Here is a 15,578-nt window from a genome sequence, read left to right as displayed (position 1 = left end):
TCCATTAGGTTGGTATGAGATTTAACCACTCTTCCAGAGTAATTATTTTAACCTTGTATTAAGACTTAAACTAACTATGACCTCTATAGACTGTTCTATCTCTATTCAACCAGATAATCCAATGTGAACAAATTTTGATCTCCTAGCTAGGGTCGGTTAAATTAAACTTAAAACACTAACTTAAGAAAAGCATATACTAAAATAACTTTTTTTTTATCCGTGGTAAGTTAACCATCCCATCTTTTTGATGTTTTCTCTGCAATTATAAGAAATGAAGTTTATTTGGGGGACCAAATACAGTATGTAAATTTTCGTTGTTTCCTAAGATATTTTATATGAAAGACAGATATATGATTTGGGTCATTTTATTTACCTACGTATCAAGAAATAATTGGGTTCACCAAACCCATATTTTGGTTCACACCCGACAATCGAGGAAATATTTGCACGGAACATTTTAACGTAAAATATGTGTTATACAATTCGAAGTATATATGCATAAAGAGTCGCAACGCAATTTGATATCCGAAAACCCAACTTGAGCGTATATTAACATATTTTATTTTAGGACAAGTGTCAATAGAGTAAGATGGATGCAATGTGTCAATAGAGTAAGATGGATGCAATGTGTCAATAGAGTAATAGGGATGCAATGATAAAATATGGAAGCGTTTCCTTTATAATCGCTATAATTTTAAGATTGATATAACAGTTTATAAATTTTGACGATTAGTCTATATTTAGAATTATAAATCTCATATAATAATTAATTGCTGAAACGAGTAAAGAATGGAGAAGCCATGCATGCATGTTCACATTACATTGGGCACTAGGGTTTCATGGTGGGTAGAATTTGGTGAAGTTGGTTGGACAAATCTCACGTAAATCCATATTATGTTTCTATAATTATATATTTTATGCAGATATTAAGACGGACGTTATTTTATAAACATAGTAATGTAATCTAAAAGGAACATTAATATATACGCCGACAAATATTTTATTTGACACTACAGTAAATATATAAGGTCATTTAGACACACATATGTAATAATAATAATAAAACTAGGGTACGTATGCGTGGAGAAATATACCTTGAATCGTCAAAATGTTAGCTGTTGTAATTATCAACAGTTGAAAAAGACTACCTGTGGCCGCTTCTACCTCAAGATCAGTATTTGGTACACGAATCATTATTTATTTTAATATATAGTTTAGTTATATAATTATATATATGTATATAAACCTCATCTATGTCACATTAATTATTGAAAAGCTTTTGGCAGTCAATCTCCTTCGTCTTCTTCAAGAGAGAGAGGAGAACCATTCTCCATATTTTTGTTGCCTCAAGTTAGAAGACAAGAAAAAAATGGAAGATAATCTTCCTCCAGGGTTCAGATTTCATCCTACAGACGAGGAGCTCATAACGCATTATCTAGGTCGGAAAGTCTCCGATACTGGATTCACCGGTAAAGCTGTCGTCGACGTTGATCTTAACAAGTGTGAACCTTGGGATTTGCCAGGTAAATATACTTTGATAATCATTATAAGATATGTTTCTTGTATACTGTTCGCCCGTGTTTATATCATATCCAAATAACTTGTGTTCCCTAATTTGTCCAACAATAGTTTTGGGGATCGGATAAGAATATATATGTGGGTATGCTATATCTGTTCTATATTCTTTGTCTATGGATTTTCATAAAATAAATTTAGAAAACATAGAGTATAAAATATTATATGTAAAATCAATCAATCATGTCTCCAGCAAATAGGATGAAAATGGATTAGTCATACGACATACCATAAAACATCACTAGAAGACATAATATACGCTTATATAACAATATATATAGATGAATACGTGCATTATATACCACTTAATATAACTTATATAAATGAAACCATATATAGTTTATTTCAGCGACCATATATTTCATTTTCTAACTACGTTTATATACAGGTGTATCTAGCCTACCAAACATGTGGAGAATAGATACCATATATATAATTTAATTCTAGCTAGTTGGTTAATTAATATTGTACTTCGATCATTATATTACATTTATCCAGAGAATTGATAGTATGTATATACGTAGGCTCATTGTGATGTCTGATGCGATTACTAATTAAAAATAGCCCATTTATACCTATGCGCGCGGCTATGCTAATGGTATCAAAATAATGTGTACATATGTAGCCAAGGCTTCAATGGGAGAGAAAGAGTGGTATTTTTTTAGCCAAAGGGATCGGAAATATCCAACCGGTTTGAGGACAAACCGGGCAACAGAAGCCGGATATTGGAAAACCACCGGAAAAGATAAAGAGATATACCGAAGTGGAGTGTTGGTTGGGATGAAGAAAACCCTAGTTTTCTACAAAGGAAGAGCTCCCAAAGGTGAGAAAAGCAATTGGGTTATGCATGAGTACAGACTTGAGAGCAAACAACCCTTCAACCCCACAAATAAGGTACATACGTAGTTAATTTGAAGATTGATATGCACTTTCTAAAACCGAAAATAAAAGTTCTAACATTTATATTAGTATCATGATACACATGTATTCTATGGACCCTAATATATGAAACAGTCTTGTTTAAATATTATGGACCATGGGTTTTTATACTCTTGAGTCTTGACACATGCCTCGACTCGTATACCCTATAATAACCCACTTAATTATACAGGAGCTTAAAAAGAAAAAATCATAAATAGTTGGTTTTAAAAAAGATTAATACATAATCTTGATTCTATGAATTTTCAGGAGGAATGGGTTGTATGTAGGGTTTTCGAAAAGAGCACGGCAACGAAGAAAGCACAAGAACAACAACCTCAATCTTCACAACCATCTTTTGGATCTCCATGCGATGCGAATTCATCAATGGCAAATGAATTTGAAGATATCGAGATTCCGAATTTGAATTCAAACTCATCAACCATCGATTACAATAATCATATCCATCAATATTCGCAACGCAATGTTTATTCAGAAGACAATACTACAAGAACGGCTGGTGTCAACATCAACATGAACATGGCCAGTACTAATCTTCCTTCTTGGACAACAAGTCTGCTTGGTCCGCCTTTATCTCCAATCAACTCTCTGTTGCTCAAGGCTTTCCAAATTAGGAACACTTATGGTTTCCCAAAAGAGATGATTCCCAATTTCAATCCATCTCCTCTTCAACAAGGAGGCTCCAGTATTATGCAAAATGGTTCAAGTTCGTCTCACGTGCAACCTCAACCGCAAGAGGAAGCGTTTAATATGGACTCCATATGGTGAAGGGATTCAAATCACGTATATTTAATTTGAAATTCCCTACTTGTTCTTATGTAATCGATCTCCACCAATTTTATCAATTGTATCATTTACACACACATAGATCATTTATGGGATCAGTAAATCAATTAGTGTATCTTTTATGTGAAAGTAGGGAAAAGTCTTCCCATGCATGTCTACGTCCTTTTTCTTTATAGCTAAAAAGGGGAGAAAGAAACGTCTTATGATTAGCCTTTGTATCTTATTTTATTTTATGTAGCTAGTACATGGGCCGTTTGAGCATGTAAATTAAAAGCAGAGCAAAGGGACCCCAAAATATCCAAATGAATATTATCAGCTCTCATTGGTTTGAACAATTTTGATTTCCATTTGATTTTATAGGGACTAGAGAGAGGAATAATGCATGGGTTGGTGAAGCACCAGAGATCTTGATGCTTGAGTAGTCGATTTGAAACTTTGCTTTCACAATTGCGGCTATAAATATATGATTATGTCGCATGTCAACTTGACACTGATATTATGTCTACATCACCCAAGGATATCATATTTTGGATCTTAGCCAAACTTTTAAGTGTACGACTTAGTACGCAATTGTAGGATCATGCAACTGCTAGACCGACCGGACAGAGCAACATTCCTCGGTTGACTAATGGATTCAGTATGCAAAAGTTCTTCAGATCACTAAGGCAGTATCGAACTACTAGTCGAGAGACTTAAGACATGCGCACTACCTTCCTAATATACATTTGATTGAATTACAATAGTTTTTAATATAATGATGATACACTGGCAAAACTTTAAAATGTATATGAAGACAAAAACTATATATAGATGCTATTTTTTTCCCCACGGGTTAGGCTGAAAGGCATCAGGTTCTGCTTTTTGAACTCCGAAGATTTTGTGATCTCTGCAACAAGAGACTTTACCTCACACGTCGATACTGATTCAGCACTTGCTTTCTTACTTTTTTCATCAGTGTAAAGAACCATTTCTGTGATATCTCATCGTCAGCTTCAACCTCCTGAGATAGGACAATGCATGTGTCAAAACACTTTCAGCTTAGCGAGATGAATTATCAGCTTCTTCAACACCATCACTTTCGTCCCAATCACTCTCATTATCCTCCACATCATCTTTCTCATCCTCGTCATCATCATCATCATCTTCGTCGTTCTCCCATTCTGATTCATTGTATGACGGGTTCTTTGCGGTCTACAAAAAACCAGCAGGTAGGTGAATCAGAGCAGAACACGAAAGCGAATGGAGCTTAATAGTGTCAGAAGATTAACGTTATATACTGGATATTAAACGGGTGAAAAAGACCACTTACAAGTTCGCTTTGCATTAGCTCTATTGTTCTCTCCAGTTCAGAGATATGCTGACTAAGAGCCTGCAATAATTGCCAAAGAGAAGTTTAGTAACTAGTGAATATAAATACAATGTGTAGAAAACTTCAGGAATTTCCCACCTCATGGCGTTGCATTGCGATGGATCGTTTCAGTGCTTTTGCTTTTGTCAGAAGATTTCTTGGTCTCAAGCTAATGGGTCTCCTGTAATTCTTCCCACGGTAATAGATAAGAGCAAATCCTTTAGGAACCTTTTCTATTGCCACAAGTACTCCACCACTCTCGTATTCCAGTAACCGAGCCGTGTCCTCAACAAATGCAAGGACCTTCTGTTTTGATATAAGCTTCACCAATTCTCTGTGCTTCCAGTGCAGATGCATATTCTCGATGACTCCATCGAAAACACCACGGATACCTGTTAGGTCCACGTTAAAGAAACAGTTAATTCATATAACAAGACGACAAATGTTCCATTTTATTACAACTCTTATTCACTGCACGCATACAGGATACATCAACAATGCTTAAGAGAGCAGGACTCACCTAAGGGTAAGTATGCCTTCATTTTCAACCCCACTTTTCGGAACATAGCTCTTTCTTCCTCGGAGATGACCTCTTGATCATAATCAGGTCCATTTGGAATCATAGAGGCTTCTATTTTGGACAACAGTTTCTCTGCTCGTTGAAATTTCGATTGGGCCTGTTACAAACCAAGGGAGAAGTTAGATACACAAATGGCAACTAACTATCACAGTTGCCACCCGACATCCACAATAGACCTCAAGTTACAAATTAGCAACCAGAGATAAAATAGTCTACTTACAAGGTTTAGTTTGTGCTGGATTCTCTTAACAACTCTCGTATTTGCCACCCTTGAAGCCTCTTCAATCATCTTTTCTCGATGGTCTGGAGTTACTTCTTTCCCCCATCGGGCTTGAGCCTCATAAAACTCGGCCAGAGTGCCAGCTTCTGCTGGTACTTTGTCACCAACAGGCTGAACAGCCTCAATGTCGCGAGTTCTTACCCTCTCTTCGACATCTTGAATCTCTTCTGTTAATTCTTGTCTTTCTGCCAAAACTATGTCACCAACAGGCTGAATAGCCTCAATGTCGCGAGTTCTTACCCTCTCTTCGACATCTTGAATCTCTTTAGTTAATTCTTGTCTTTCTGCCAAAGTAGCTGCAACACTTGAAGGAAGGAAGTCTTTCCCACGGTATATTACAATGTAATACTTATTTCTGAGCAGCAAGACACCTCCTGTCAATGCCTATAGTAACAAGACAAGAGGTAATGAAAGATGTTAGCCTTTCCGTGTAAATATTTAAATGTCCTAAATCCATAGAACTGGGCTCAGGGGGATGACAGATAGTTTCTACTAATTTCTTTTAATCAATATATGGACTGCCTTAGTATTTCTTTTTCCATATTATTGAACTTTAGAGAAAAAAAATAAGAGAGACCTTCAGCTCATCCGCCATCAGTTTGTTATTTGTATTCTGGATACCTCGCTTCACAGCGATCTTTGCAATCAGACTTTTCTCCCAGATCTGGAGTATCGCAGCTGCCAATCCTTGGTGATTTCTGTTCCTGCCTGTAAAGAGCATATTCAAGTTTTAAACCTCAGCACACCAAACAGAAGAACCATCTAGGAAAAAAACCATCTAGGAAAAAAACCATCTAGGATCAGAAAGCATTCTTACCAAGAGCAAAATGGCATGGGAGCGTTTTACCAATCTTCCTGAGATTTGTCATTTCAGCATTGGTCAAATTCGATCTCATCCCAGTAGGAAGAAGCCTGAAAGGTGTTTTATAACCAGGAATTGTAGGAGGTAGTAAGTCAGCGTCCACAGGTAGCACCCCAGTACCCCACCATTCTTGAAAACGTGTGCCTAAGCTGTCTAATAGATTGTTAAATTCGATTTCTTCTTCTGTCATATTCTCCTTGCGAATAGGGTTCTTGATGATCGGGTCTCTGATTTCCAAAGGTGGATTTTGGTTATCTTTGGCATTTGTTGCTTCATCGCCAGCAGACGATACATCTGGGACAAAAAGAGTCTCTTTAGGTCCGGCCACTCGATCAGAGACCACAGAAGGTCCTTGATAGTCAAGCCCACGATAAACCACCATTACACTTCCGGCTCTCCATATCACCATTCCACCAGTTCGACGCTGCCCATTAGAATAAATCTAATCAGTGTTCTATCAAACCTGAAACATGCATCTCCTCAACAGTCTTGTTACTCTAAAAGAATTCTAACAGCCGTGCTCAGCTCCAGCTACTCTACTTTTTCCAGACCTCAAATTTACCTTATTCACAACTACGTTATTGTTCCCAAGAGAGATCAACCACAAAATTCCTACTGTTCTAATAAAAGCTCTACAATCATTCTATTACTGAGCTAAATTGAGCTTAGGAACTTCACAGTCTCAAATATGGTCCCTAAAAGGACCATTTCACTTCTGTGAAGCGAATTCCTAATAGATTATGAAAAACGTTCTCATGAGATAATCGCGCATCATGTTTTGTACCTCAAATTCATCTAAATATCTTACAAACCTCTGCTACAATGAAGCAATCAGTGAACTATGCAAGATAACTAACTAACCTCAACTATCTCATGGGCCGTCTTCATGTCACGAGCAAGCACTTCGTGGAACTTGAGCCTCACAAGTTCTTCTTTCCTCCACGTATCATGAATCTTCTCCATCACAGCCTGTGTTAGCCCAGCTTTTGGTATATTGATCCTTACCCTCAAATACATCCCATCCCTCCTCAGCCGCCGTAACTCAGAATCCTCAACCGTAAGCTCCGCCAGTGATGGAGCTCTAGCTCTCCTCTTCGCCATCACCGCCACTACTCCTTCTCCTTCTACTCTCTCCGCCGCCTGTTCTTCCTCATTCTTCTCCCATGGCAATAACACCTCATCCTCTTCCTCACTCTCTTCTCCCTCAGCAAGCATCATATCAGGCCTCACCCACTCCCTCTTCAACAAATCCCCCAGTCTCTCTTCTCCAGTCACCGGCTTCACATCTCCGCCGTTAATTCCACCTCCCTCGTCATCCTCCACATCCTCCTCATCATCCGAACCTAATCCTAAATTCCGTAGCCGAAGAACAATCCTATCAATCGCGTTTTGTCCTTTACCCCGCTCCAGATACCGAAGCTTCGCTTCAGCTTCCTCCTCCGCCGACCGAATCTTAGCTCCGCCGTGTTTTTCGCCGACATGATCACCGCGAGCTTCGGAGGATGAGGGAGGCCACTTATCGATCCAAGGAGGACTAGGTTTATGATTCCGATTATCCAATCGACGGTTGTTATGGCTCCTGTTGTTGTTGCTACGCTCGCTCGTACGGAGCGAAGAGAATGGCCTAACGATTTGATGACGCGAGGGTTTCACACCCAATGAATAGAAGAGCAATGCGTGGAGCGAAGGAGACGAACAGTAACGAGAGGTCGAGGTCAAAGGAAGAGAGCTTCTCAGTGGCATTTCAGTAAAATTAAGCGGAACCAAAGCCATTGACACACTGCAAATAAAAAGTCTGGAGAAAGCTTTCAGCGAAGTGTCTTCTTCGCCATTGTTTTTGGGATACTGATGAGAGCAGACGGATAAAGCTGGTTTGGATTACTCGACCATACGGATAAGATTGTTTTGGGTTTTTAAATATTTGGGTCTTTTTAATGGGCTTTTAAAGCCCATTACGAGGGGATTAAGTTAAAAAATAATTACACAAGTGAAAAAGTTATATAAGCGGCGGAGTCGGGTCTTAGTAAAACCGGGTTCGCTGTCGTTGGGTCACCGGCCGTGTTCTAGAGAGTTTCGCCGTGAATTCGAAATTCAAAGTGAGATAAGCTCCGTTTGATTCCAGTTTGGCAGTTTCTGCCGCCAATTTTTGTTTTTTTTTTTTTTTGGTGAGAAGAAGGAGATAACATGGGTCGACCTCCCAGTAATGGCGGTCCGGCGTTTCGATTTATCCTACCCGAGGTTAATCTCGATTTCTTTGTAATGTGATGTGTTTGGTGTTAATTTGAGGGGTTTTGAGCTCCCTGAGCTGAAAAATCTGATTTTTTTTTTTATGGTCGGTTTGGTTTCTTAGATTTGGGTCTCGTTTTTGGGTTCATGATAGGGTTTAGATTCTGAAGATCAGTTGAGTTTTTTTTTTCTAATTAGCTACAATAGAAACTTGAATTGTTTGTTTGAGCAATTTGCGTTAATTTTTATGCGAGACTTGAAGGCAATTCGATGTATGTTCTGAACTCGATTGGCTCCTACTTTGTTAATTGGAGTTATTGATAAGTGTTTCCATGTGTATTTTGTTCTATGGTTTTTGTCAGTTCTCTGAAAAGGTTTTTATCTTGTTTATTATGGCTGATGTTTAATGTTATATAAGGTGAATGAGATGGAAGCAATTTTGCTACAGCATAATACAGCAATGCCAGGTCGACATATTCTTGAAGCTCTTGCTGATAAGTTTAGGTATTTACTTTGTTGTATCTCAATTCCATTGGTCTGAAAGCACTTCTTGTGTTTTTTTTTTTATTATCTAACAAGTGGTACGTTTGTTTTCTGTCTCAGTGAATCACCTGAGCGGAAGGGGAAAATTGTTGTGCAATTTAAGCAAGTACTGGTCTTTTCATTCTCGATTTTTGAGTTTTACTTTGTAGAGTTTGTTGGAATTGCTTTTCTTACTTAATTGGAGTGTCATTTGAATGCATTGTAGATCTGGAACTGGTTCCAAAATAGGCGGTATGCTTTGAGAGCAAGGGGAAATAAAGCTCCTGGGAAGCTAAATGTATCTTCCATGCCGCGTATGGATTTACCAAATCAGATGAGAAATGTGATGCAACCATTAGCCGCTCCTAAAACCACTCATATGACTGCCAATCAACCCGGCATGACTCCTGCCCCTTCCGGTATTTTAGGTGCCTTATATATTTTACTCGCAGTCAAATAGGTTGCGAAGCTTATGTATTTAGATAGGTTTCATTGGATTATTCAGTTTTATTTTCTTGTCCATGAGTCTAGATCAGTGTGGCGTATATTGCATAGATGCCACTTTCGTAACTGTTTACTACTTTTTCTCATAGTTCCCGGTGTCATGAGGAGTGGTTCAGACAACTCCTACTTGGAATTTGAAGCCAAATCTGCCAGGGATGGTGCATGGTGATTCCCTTGCATTTGATCTTCAGTATTTTTGACTGACTTATGATAGTTTTCAGCAATATCATTACATTCCACTGCTTTGCTCTGATATGTATCTCTCTTGCTTACTTACAGGTATGATGTGCAAGCTTTCCTAGCTCATAGAAACTTGGAGATTGGTGATCCGGTAATTCCTAACAAATTTCCAGTTGACTTTTTTGTTCCCCTTCTTAGTTTTGCTAACAACTAATCTTTCTTTTGCGTCTTTCAGGAAGTGCAGGTTCGGTTTGCAGGTTTCGAAGTTGAAGAAGATGAATGGATAAACGTCAAAAAGCACGTCAGGCAACGGTCTCTCCCATGTGAAGCATCAGAATGTGTTGCAGTTCTTGCCGGAGATCTCGTACTTTGTTTCCAGGTTTAGAACTTTGTTCTCTAACCATTTAATGATAGGTGTCCTGTAAGTTTATCCCTGACTGGATTTTTGTTTATAACATCTTCAGGAAGGAAAAGATCAAGCTCTTTACTTTGATGCCACTGTTCTTGACGCACAAAGAAGAAGACATGATGTCAGAGGTTGTCGTTGTAGGTTCTTGGTGCGTTACAGCCACGACCTGTCCGAGGTTGGATGATCATCTCTCTCGCTATCTCTTATCATTTTATTTACCCATCAGCTCCATTTGGTTTCATGATTGAAACCCTAAAGCAAAACCCTCCTCACTCACCTATTTTGGATTTCTTTTCCGTTATCCCAGCAGGAAATTGTTCCCTTGAGGAAGATTTGTCGGCGGCCCGAGACAGATTACAGGCTACAACAACTTCACAACGTTGTAAATGATTTGGCTAACTTGAATCAGCATCAGATACCCGCCCTAGATGCGGCTGCAAAAACCTCTCTTTCACAATCCGGAGCTTCAGTTCCCATTGTTGCACCGGAGCCGAAAGATCGGAGCTTAAGCACCACTCCAGCCACTTCGGTTCAGCCTAGCTCCAATGCAGCAGCTGTCCCCGCTGGTTCTGCCTAGGCCATGTAATTTCTATCCCCTTTTGTAACCGCCATTTTCACAGTTACTAGTAGAGCCGTAGGGGTTAACTCGGGATCATATGCATTTGTAATCTCACACAATGACTTAGTCATCTAAAGCTGTATCACGCCATGTTACTTGATCCCTCATGTCTGATGTAATAATTATGGTTTTGTCCGGTTTATTCATCTTCTGATGATCACCGGTTACTCTTTGAACAAACATGTTCCAGTTCAGTGGATTTATTCTTAAGGCTAAATTTACAAGTTAGGAATCTTACTTTGAGTCATTTAGCTTTTTGCAACTTTTGTGGGAAAAAGAAATTTTTCATGTGAAAAAAACTGTGATGTAAAAACTATTTTGCTTCAGTAGTTTTCTGGAAATTATTGACCAGACTAGACACAGGAAAAACAGTTTTACAAACACAACTGTCTTTATTGTTACTGAATAACAATGGGAATAAAAAGAAACTTACAGCTTGATGTTTCTAACTTTGTAACAAGGGATCAACTCTCTCTGAACACTTAATCCAATGCACTAGATATCTATCTATATACATTACAGATGATTGTTTGATCAGAAAACAAGTGACTACATTGGTGCGGGTAATCTCCGAGTATACGATCCTGTCCCCGAACCTGACCCTGATCGAGATGGGGAATGAATCTGTGCTTGAACCGGAGATGAGTTAAGAATCTCCTTGCCAAGGTCTTTGATCTTGTTGATAAGCAGCATTTGCTCTGTCTGAAGCTGAACCAAATACTCTTCTTGTTCGTCTTCCAAACTTTCCAGCTCTCCTAAAGCTTCAGCAAGACCTTCAAGATCTCCATCGTCAATCAAATTCTGAAACTTTATCATCACCTGCTTCATTTGGTTGGACAACAACAGAGCTTTGTTAAACGGGGAGCCAGAATCCGTGCTGGCGCGTCTCTGAACCTCTTTGACTTTCCTCGTGACTCTGACATGGATCTCGCCGTGTGTCACTCCTTGGAGAGGTATCCACTTATCGGCAGTCTCGTTTGGCTTCAACCCTTGGTACTCCACGATGCAGTTACCTATACTTGATGTCGGAAGCAGAGTGTTATGGTCTTTGACATGTAGCTCCAAGGAGCTCCCATCATCTGGAAACTCCATTGTCTGGTTCCATTTCGGTTGCAATGTCTTAAAAATGACCTGGAAACACCCAAGAAAAAAACATCTCTTAAGTTTTGGTTCCGTATCTCTTTAAAATGACTGTTCTGAGTCCAACCAATTGCTCTAGTACCTTTGTTCTCTGTTTCTTCTCTCCATATTGAACTCTAACATAAGGATCACTGGTTCCTCTAAGATCTGCGGCCACAAGATCTCGCGCTTCAACAAGAACCAATTCAATTAAGCCTTTACTAGAATCTGCCTGCGATAAAACCGAGAAAGAGCGTAAACAATCAATGAGGCAAAAAGGAAGAGACAGAGAGATGTTTGTCAAACTTTTACTTCGCTGTACTCAGGAGCCACAGCTTCGATCAAAAGCTCTATTTCTCCAGAATTAACGTCTTCAAGCGGAACCCATATATGCATTTCACTATTATTGATTCCTTGTAGACTCAATGTAGCTGTACCGATGTTGTCCGTGCCAAGCATCTCTTCTCTATAGCATTTCACCTTTAAATATTCTTCACCGGCTAACTCTTCAAACTCAAATTTCTGGTTCCAGCCACACTCTGCTGCGTTAACTATCTTCGTCTTTTGTATAATCTACACAACATTCAAGAACATGCCCGCCTCTTTAAGATTTAATGATCGTGCAGCGGCCATTTAGAGCAAAAACATGAAAAGATTTACTTACTTTTCCGTAGTGTAACTTGACAGAGGCATCACATTTGCCGGACTTATCTTTAGAAACAAGGTTCTTTCCAGACAAAACAGTCACAATAATCTTCCGGCCGGTTTTGGAGAGATGTGTAGAGGAGCTGTCGAGGGAGTGTAAAGAACTCGAATGAACACTATTCAAGCTATGTGAGCCATCAGAGAAATGCCATTCTTTTATAAGTAGCCTGACGGTTAGCTATAGAGCAAAAACACACAAATGAAGTGAATTGGCCAAATTGAGTAAAGAAGTTCATGGAGTAGTAATACATAAAGAAGAAACTGTATCATTTACCTCGCCAGAGCTAACTCCTTCAAACGGAACAACCATCTCGATTTCTTGACCACAGAACTCAGCGTGTTTGGCAATCACACCGTTATCAGATCCAACGGCCCAGAACATTGTTGAATCATCACCTACGTATTTCATCTGTACATTCCAAGAGAGAGAAAGATGAACAAACAAGTAACGGCCAGTAACAACAACTAACTTAAAATGTCCTTATTATTCATTAATTTACCTTAACTTCACAGCTAGCGAGACTATCGTATCTGACACTCCCAGGATTGTTCTCATAGAGATTAAACTTAAGTGTCCCTGTGTTGTCATGTAAAATCATATTAAACGTTGATTGATAAGCTGGATTCGGTCCTGACTTCATCTCGGTTCGTCGAGAAAGCTGTTCGAGTTCAACTTCAACAAATGTCTGAACAGGTTTGCTACTGCTGCTGTTGCTGCTGTTTCCGCTGCTACCCTCTGCAGTATCGGAACTTCTCGAGGGGCTTCCGCGAAGAACACTGCGGTGAAGATTGCTACCAGAGACTACGGTTACATAGATTATTCCCCCGACGGCTGTTTTGTGAAGTTCGGTTGCAGGTAACGAGAAACATCCCCGGCGTGGCTCTACCATCTTCTTGTTCAACGTTTCTGTTAGGATTTTGACCTGAAAATGGACTTTTGTAACTGAAACTATTCTTGGCGGTGAGTAAAAAAAACTGTATTGGAGATATGTGAAAGTGGGAAACGAACCAGCCAAGACGAGACGCCGGGAAGCTCTGTTGCGGGAAGAGACTGGCCACCACCACCACCAAAAGCTACTCCAATTCTAACTTCAGGGTTCGATACAAAGGAATAGAGCAATGCTCTTCCTTCAAGAATCGGTCTGATCAGAATCTGCAAGAAGATACTGTAAATAAACCAGGAAGAAGGCTATGTAAAGGAATATTTACTTTCTACGGGTTATGGGAGCTTTCACTTACATCACCCTTGATGCAAAGACTGTTGACAACGATTCGTGCTGTTCGATTAAACGGTTTGGACAGCTTGGCTTGCAACAAGATACTTAGATCTGTTGTGTCCCAAGTGAAATCTAATCGCATAATTTTCTATACCACCAGAGAAGGAAAAAAAAACAAAAGGTAACACATCAAAATCCAACCATTTATTCAAATCTTTGCAGTTTAAAAATATCAAAGTAATCAAACCTGTTCCCCTGATTTGGACCAACAAGTTCCATGGAGTCCCAGCAAAGGAGGGCATGAGCCAAGAGAAAACTCCAACAATTGTATATTTTCCTATCGAAAACCGATACAAATTAGCATCACTGTGTCCAATTTTTATTAGAAGGAGTTGTCATGGAAAAGGGAGAGATTGCTTACTATTAGTCTTGACCTTCGTTGCCTCAGTCGTTTCTGCCATCAAAAGTTCATTTTTTATTGTCTTTAAATTACCCAAGGAATCATGTACAGGTAGAGTATATGGGCAGAAACACATTTTAGATTAGAAAGAGCAGAGTTAAGGATAAAGCTCACTCACCTCTACCATGGAAGCAAATCTGAGAGAAAGTTTCTTGTTCATGAAGTTTAGCCAAATTTCAGAGAGCAACTTGTTAAGCCATTGACAATGTTCCAAAGGAGTTATCGTCTGGAGAAAGCCACCGCTTATAAGGTATAACATCGAGCGATATAATATAACGAGAGGTAATCAAAAACCAGGGTAACAGAAATTCTCACCGACGCATTGAAAACGTTTTGCTTCCACTTCTTTGTAAGATCTTCAGCAAGTATTGCCCTTTGGTAACTTCCATACTGCAGCAAAACATATGATTACATTTAAAAAAAACGCAGCAAGATTTTAGCTTAAACATCCACTCTCTCTAAGTTCAGAGTTGTGCACACGAACACACTTATCAAGTCCACATATCAAAAACCCCCTAACCAGTTTTTAGTACATAGGCTAACACAAACAAACACATGAATGAAACTGTAGCTAATATAAAGATTGTAAACTCATCCATTGAAAAAAGCAATTTACCAGAACTATCTACCTAATGAGTGGGAAAGATCAAACTCTTTTTGTAGATGGCAAGTTGTTAGGTATAAACAAAAAGCATAAAGCTTTCCAACTTTATCATTCTAAAGTATTCAGATTCAACGGATCCAGACAAAATTAACCGGCGGTTTAACAAGAACCGATCAATTATCAAAGGGTCAATGGAATTAAAAAAAAAAAAAAGTGATTCTTTTGACAAACAGAACGAACCTGAAGAGCAGCCCAAACGGCGACAACAAGAGGAACCCAATTGGAGAAAGCAAAGACCCATCTCTCAATCGCCCAGAAAGCTAACACCAAAGGAACAAGCAACAACAAGGAATGTCTCTCAGCAACTAGATGATTAACAAATTCTCTCGCAGCTTCAGTATTTATGAAACCTTTCCTCTTAATTCTCCTACCCATCTCTTCAAATCACCCTTCTTCACAAATCTATTATACCCGGTCAATATAATTTCTCCATCCTTTTTTCTATTATTCCGGGAAAATCTAAAAGCTTTTATAAGTCAAAGCCCTCGGAAACTAAAGTGACGAAAGTAAAGAAACTTTCATTTGGCTGTGTCTTATTCACTTTTTTTTTTTTTTTTTTTTTTTTTTTTTTTTTTTTTTTTTT

At 38.9% G+C, this 15,578-nt stretch overlaps 4 protein-coding genes across 9 annotated transcripts; 2 read left to right on the top strand and 2 right to left on the bottom strand.

Moving 5' to 3' along the window:
* Positions 1,270-3,542, top strand: LOC104765702 (NAC domain-containing protein 100-like). The gene is made up of 3 exons (XM_010489463.2): positions 1,270-1,523; positions 2,201-2,469; positions 2,764-3,542. Exons 1-3 carry the CDS (start codon positions 1,370-1,372, stop codon positions 3,280-3,282), a joined length of 942 nt encoding a protein of 313 aa, XP_010487765.1. The 5' UTR covers positions 1,270-1,369; the 3' UTR covers positions 3,283-3,542.
* Positions 4,001-8,236, bottom strand: LOC104765700 (CRM-domain containing factor CFM3, chloroplastic/mitochondrial-like). 3 transcript variants are annotated; one of them, XM_019241468.1, is made up of 9 exons: positions 7,232-8,236; positions 6,326-6,794; positions 6,086-6,216; positions 5,728-5,892; positions 5,449-5,628; positions 5,169-5,325; positions 4,748-5,040; positions 4,610-4,669; positions 4,001-4,491 (listed from the first exon to the last, which is right to left on the bottom strand). In XM_019241468.1, the coding sequence occupies exons 1-9, from the start codon at positions 8,141-8,143 to the stop codon at positions 4,339-4,341; spliced, it is 2,520 nt and encodes an 839-aa protein (XP_019097013.1). In that variant the 5' UTR covers positions 8,144-8,236; the 3' UTR covers positions 4,001-4,338. The 3 variants fall into 3 exon arrangements, with proteins under 3 accessions (XP_019097013.1, XP_010487764.1, XP_010487763.1); XM_010489462.2 differs by having other exon boundaries at positions 5,449-5,670; positions 5,770-5,892; XM_010489461.2 differs by having other exon boundaries at positions 5,449-5,892.
* On the top strand, positions 8,371-11,065 carry LOC104765699 (protein SAWADEE HOMEODOMAIN HOMOLOG 2-like). Of its 4 annotated transcripts, none has more exons than XM_010489457.1 (9): positions 8,371-8,608; positions 9,015-9,100; positions 9,200-9,245; positions 9,345-9,546; positions 9,712-9,787; positions 9,902-9,953; positions 10,038-10,181; positions 10,267-10,386; positions 10,522-11,065. In XM_010489457.1, the coding sequence occupies exons 1-9, from the start codon at positions 8,555-8,557 to the stop codon at positions 10,786-10,788; spliced, it is 1,047 nt and encodes a 348-aa protein (XP_010487759.1). In that variant the 5' UTR covers positions 8,371-8,554; the 3' UTR covers positions 10,789-11,065. The 4 variants fall into 4 exon arrangements, with proteins under 4 accessions (XP_010487759.1, XP_010487758.1, XP_010487760.1 ...); XM_010489456.1 differs by having other exon boundaries at positions 10,519-11,065; XM_010489458.2 differs by having other exon boundaries at positions 9,345-9,537; positions 10,519-10,788.
* Positions 11,175-15,572, bottom strand: LOC104765698. Its single transcript, XM_010489455.2, has 13 exons — positions 15,176-15,572; positions 14,647-14,721; positions 14,450-14,557; positions 14,293-14,325; positions 14,119-14,208; positions 13,894-14,019; positions 13,664-13,807; positions 13,155-13,577; positions 12,929-13,063; positions 12,614-12,832; positions 12,262-12,522; positions 12,053-12,181; positions 11,175-11,961 (listed from the first exon to the last, which is right to left on the bottom strand). Exons 1-13 carry the CDS (start codon positions 15,368-15,370, stop codon positions 11,380-11,382), a joined length of 2,520 nt encoding a protein of 839 aa, XP_010487757.1. The 5' UTR covers positions 15,371-15,572; the 3' UTR covers positions 11,175-11,379.

This window comes from Camelina sativa, chromosome 19 (assembly GCF_000633955.1).
Source record: "Camelina sativa cultivar DH55 chromosome 19, Cs, whole genome shotgun sequence".
Lineage (NCBI taxonomy): Eukaryota > Viridiplantae > Streptophyta > Magnoliopsida > Brassicales > Brassicaceae > Camelina > Camelina sativa.
Note: the sequence above shows the minus strand (reverse complement) of the source record. Positions and strands in the feature narration are given on the sequence as shown.

Bases quoted from the DNA above. Each gene is read 5' to 3' on its own strand.
- LOC104765702 (XM_010489463.2), top strand. From the start codon at position 1,370: ATGGAAGATAATCTTCCTCCAGGGTTCAGATTTCATCCTACAGACGAG. The intron at 1,524-2,200 runs GTAAATATACTT...GTACATATGTAG, and splicing joins TGAACCTTGGGATTTGCCAG to CCAAGGCTTCAATGGGAGAG. The intron at 2,470-2,763 runs GTACATACGTAG...ATGAATTTTCAG, and splicing joins CCTTCAACCCCACAAATAAG to GAGGAATGGGTTGTATGTAG.
- LOC104765700 (XM_010489461.2), bottom strand. From the start codon at position 8,143: ATGGCTTTGGTTCCGCTTAATTTTACTGAAATGCCACTGAGAAGCTCT. The intron at 6,217-6,325 runs GTAAGAATGCTT...TGCTCTTTACAG, and splicing joins CCCATGCCATTTTGCTCTTG to GCAGGAACAGAAATCACCAA. The intron at 5,041-5,168 runs GTGAGTCCTGCT...TGGACCTAACAG, and splicing joins GAAGGCATACTTACCCTTAG to GTATCCGTGGTGTTTTCGAT.
- LOC104765699 (XM_010489456.1), top strand. From the start codon at position 8,555: ATGGGTCGACCTCCCAGTAATGGCGGTCCGGCGTTTCGATTTATCCTA. The intron at 9,101-9,199 runs GTATTTACTTTG...TTTCTGTCTCAG, and splicing joins GCTCTTGCTGATAAGTTTAG to TGAATCACCTGAGCGGAAGG. The intron at 10,387-10,518 runs GTTGGATGATCA...CCGTTATCCCAG, and splicing joins ACAGCCACGACCTGTCCGAG to CAGGAAATTGTTCCCTTGAG.
- LOC104765698 (XM_010489455.2), bottom strand. From the start codon at position 15,370: ATGGGTAGGAGAATTAAGAGGAAAGGTTTCATAAATACTGAAGCTGCG. The intron at 13,578-13,663 runs GTTCGTTTCCCA...GTCCATTTTCAG, and splicing joins CCGGCGTCTCGTCTTGGCTG to GTCAAAATCCTAACAGAAAC. The intron at 12,833-12,928 runs GTAAATGATACA...TTTGCTCTATAG, and splicing joins AAGGAGTTAGCTCTGGCGAG to CTAACCGTCAGGCTACTTAT.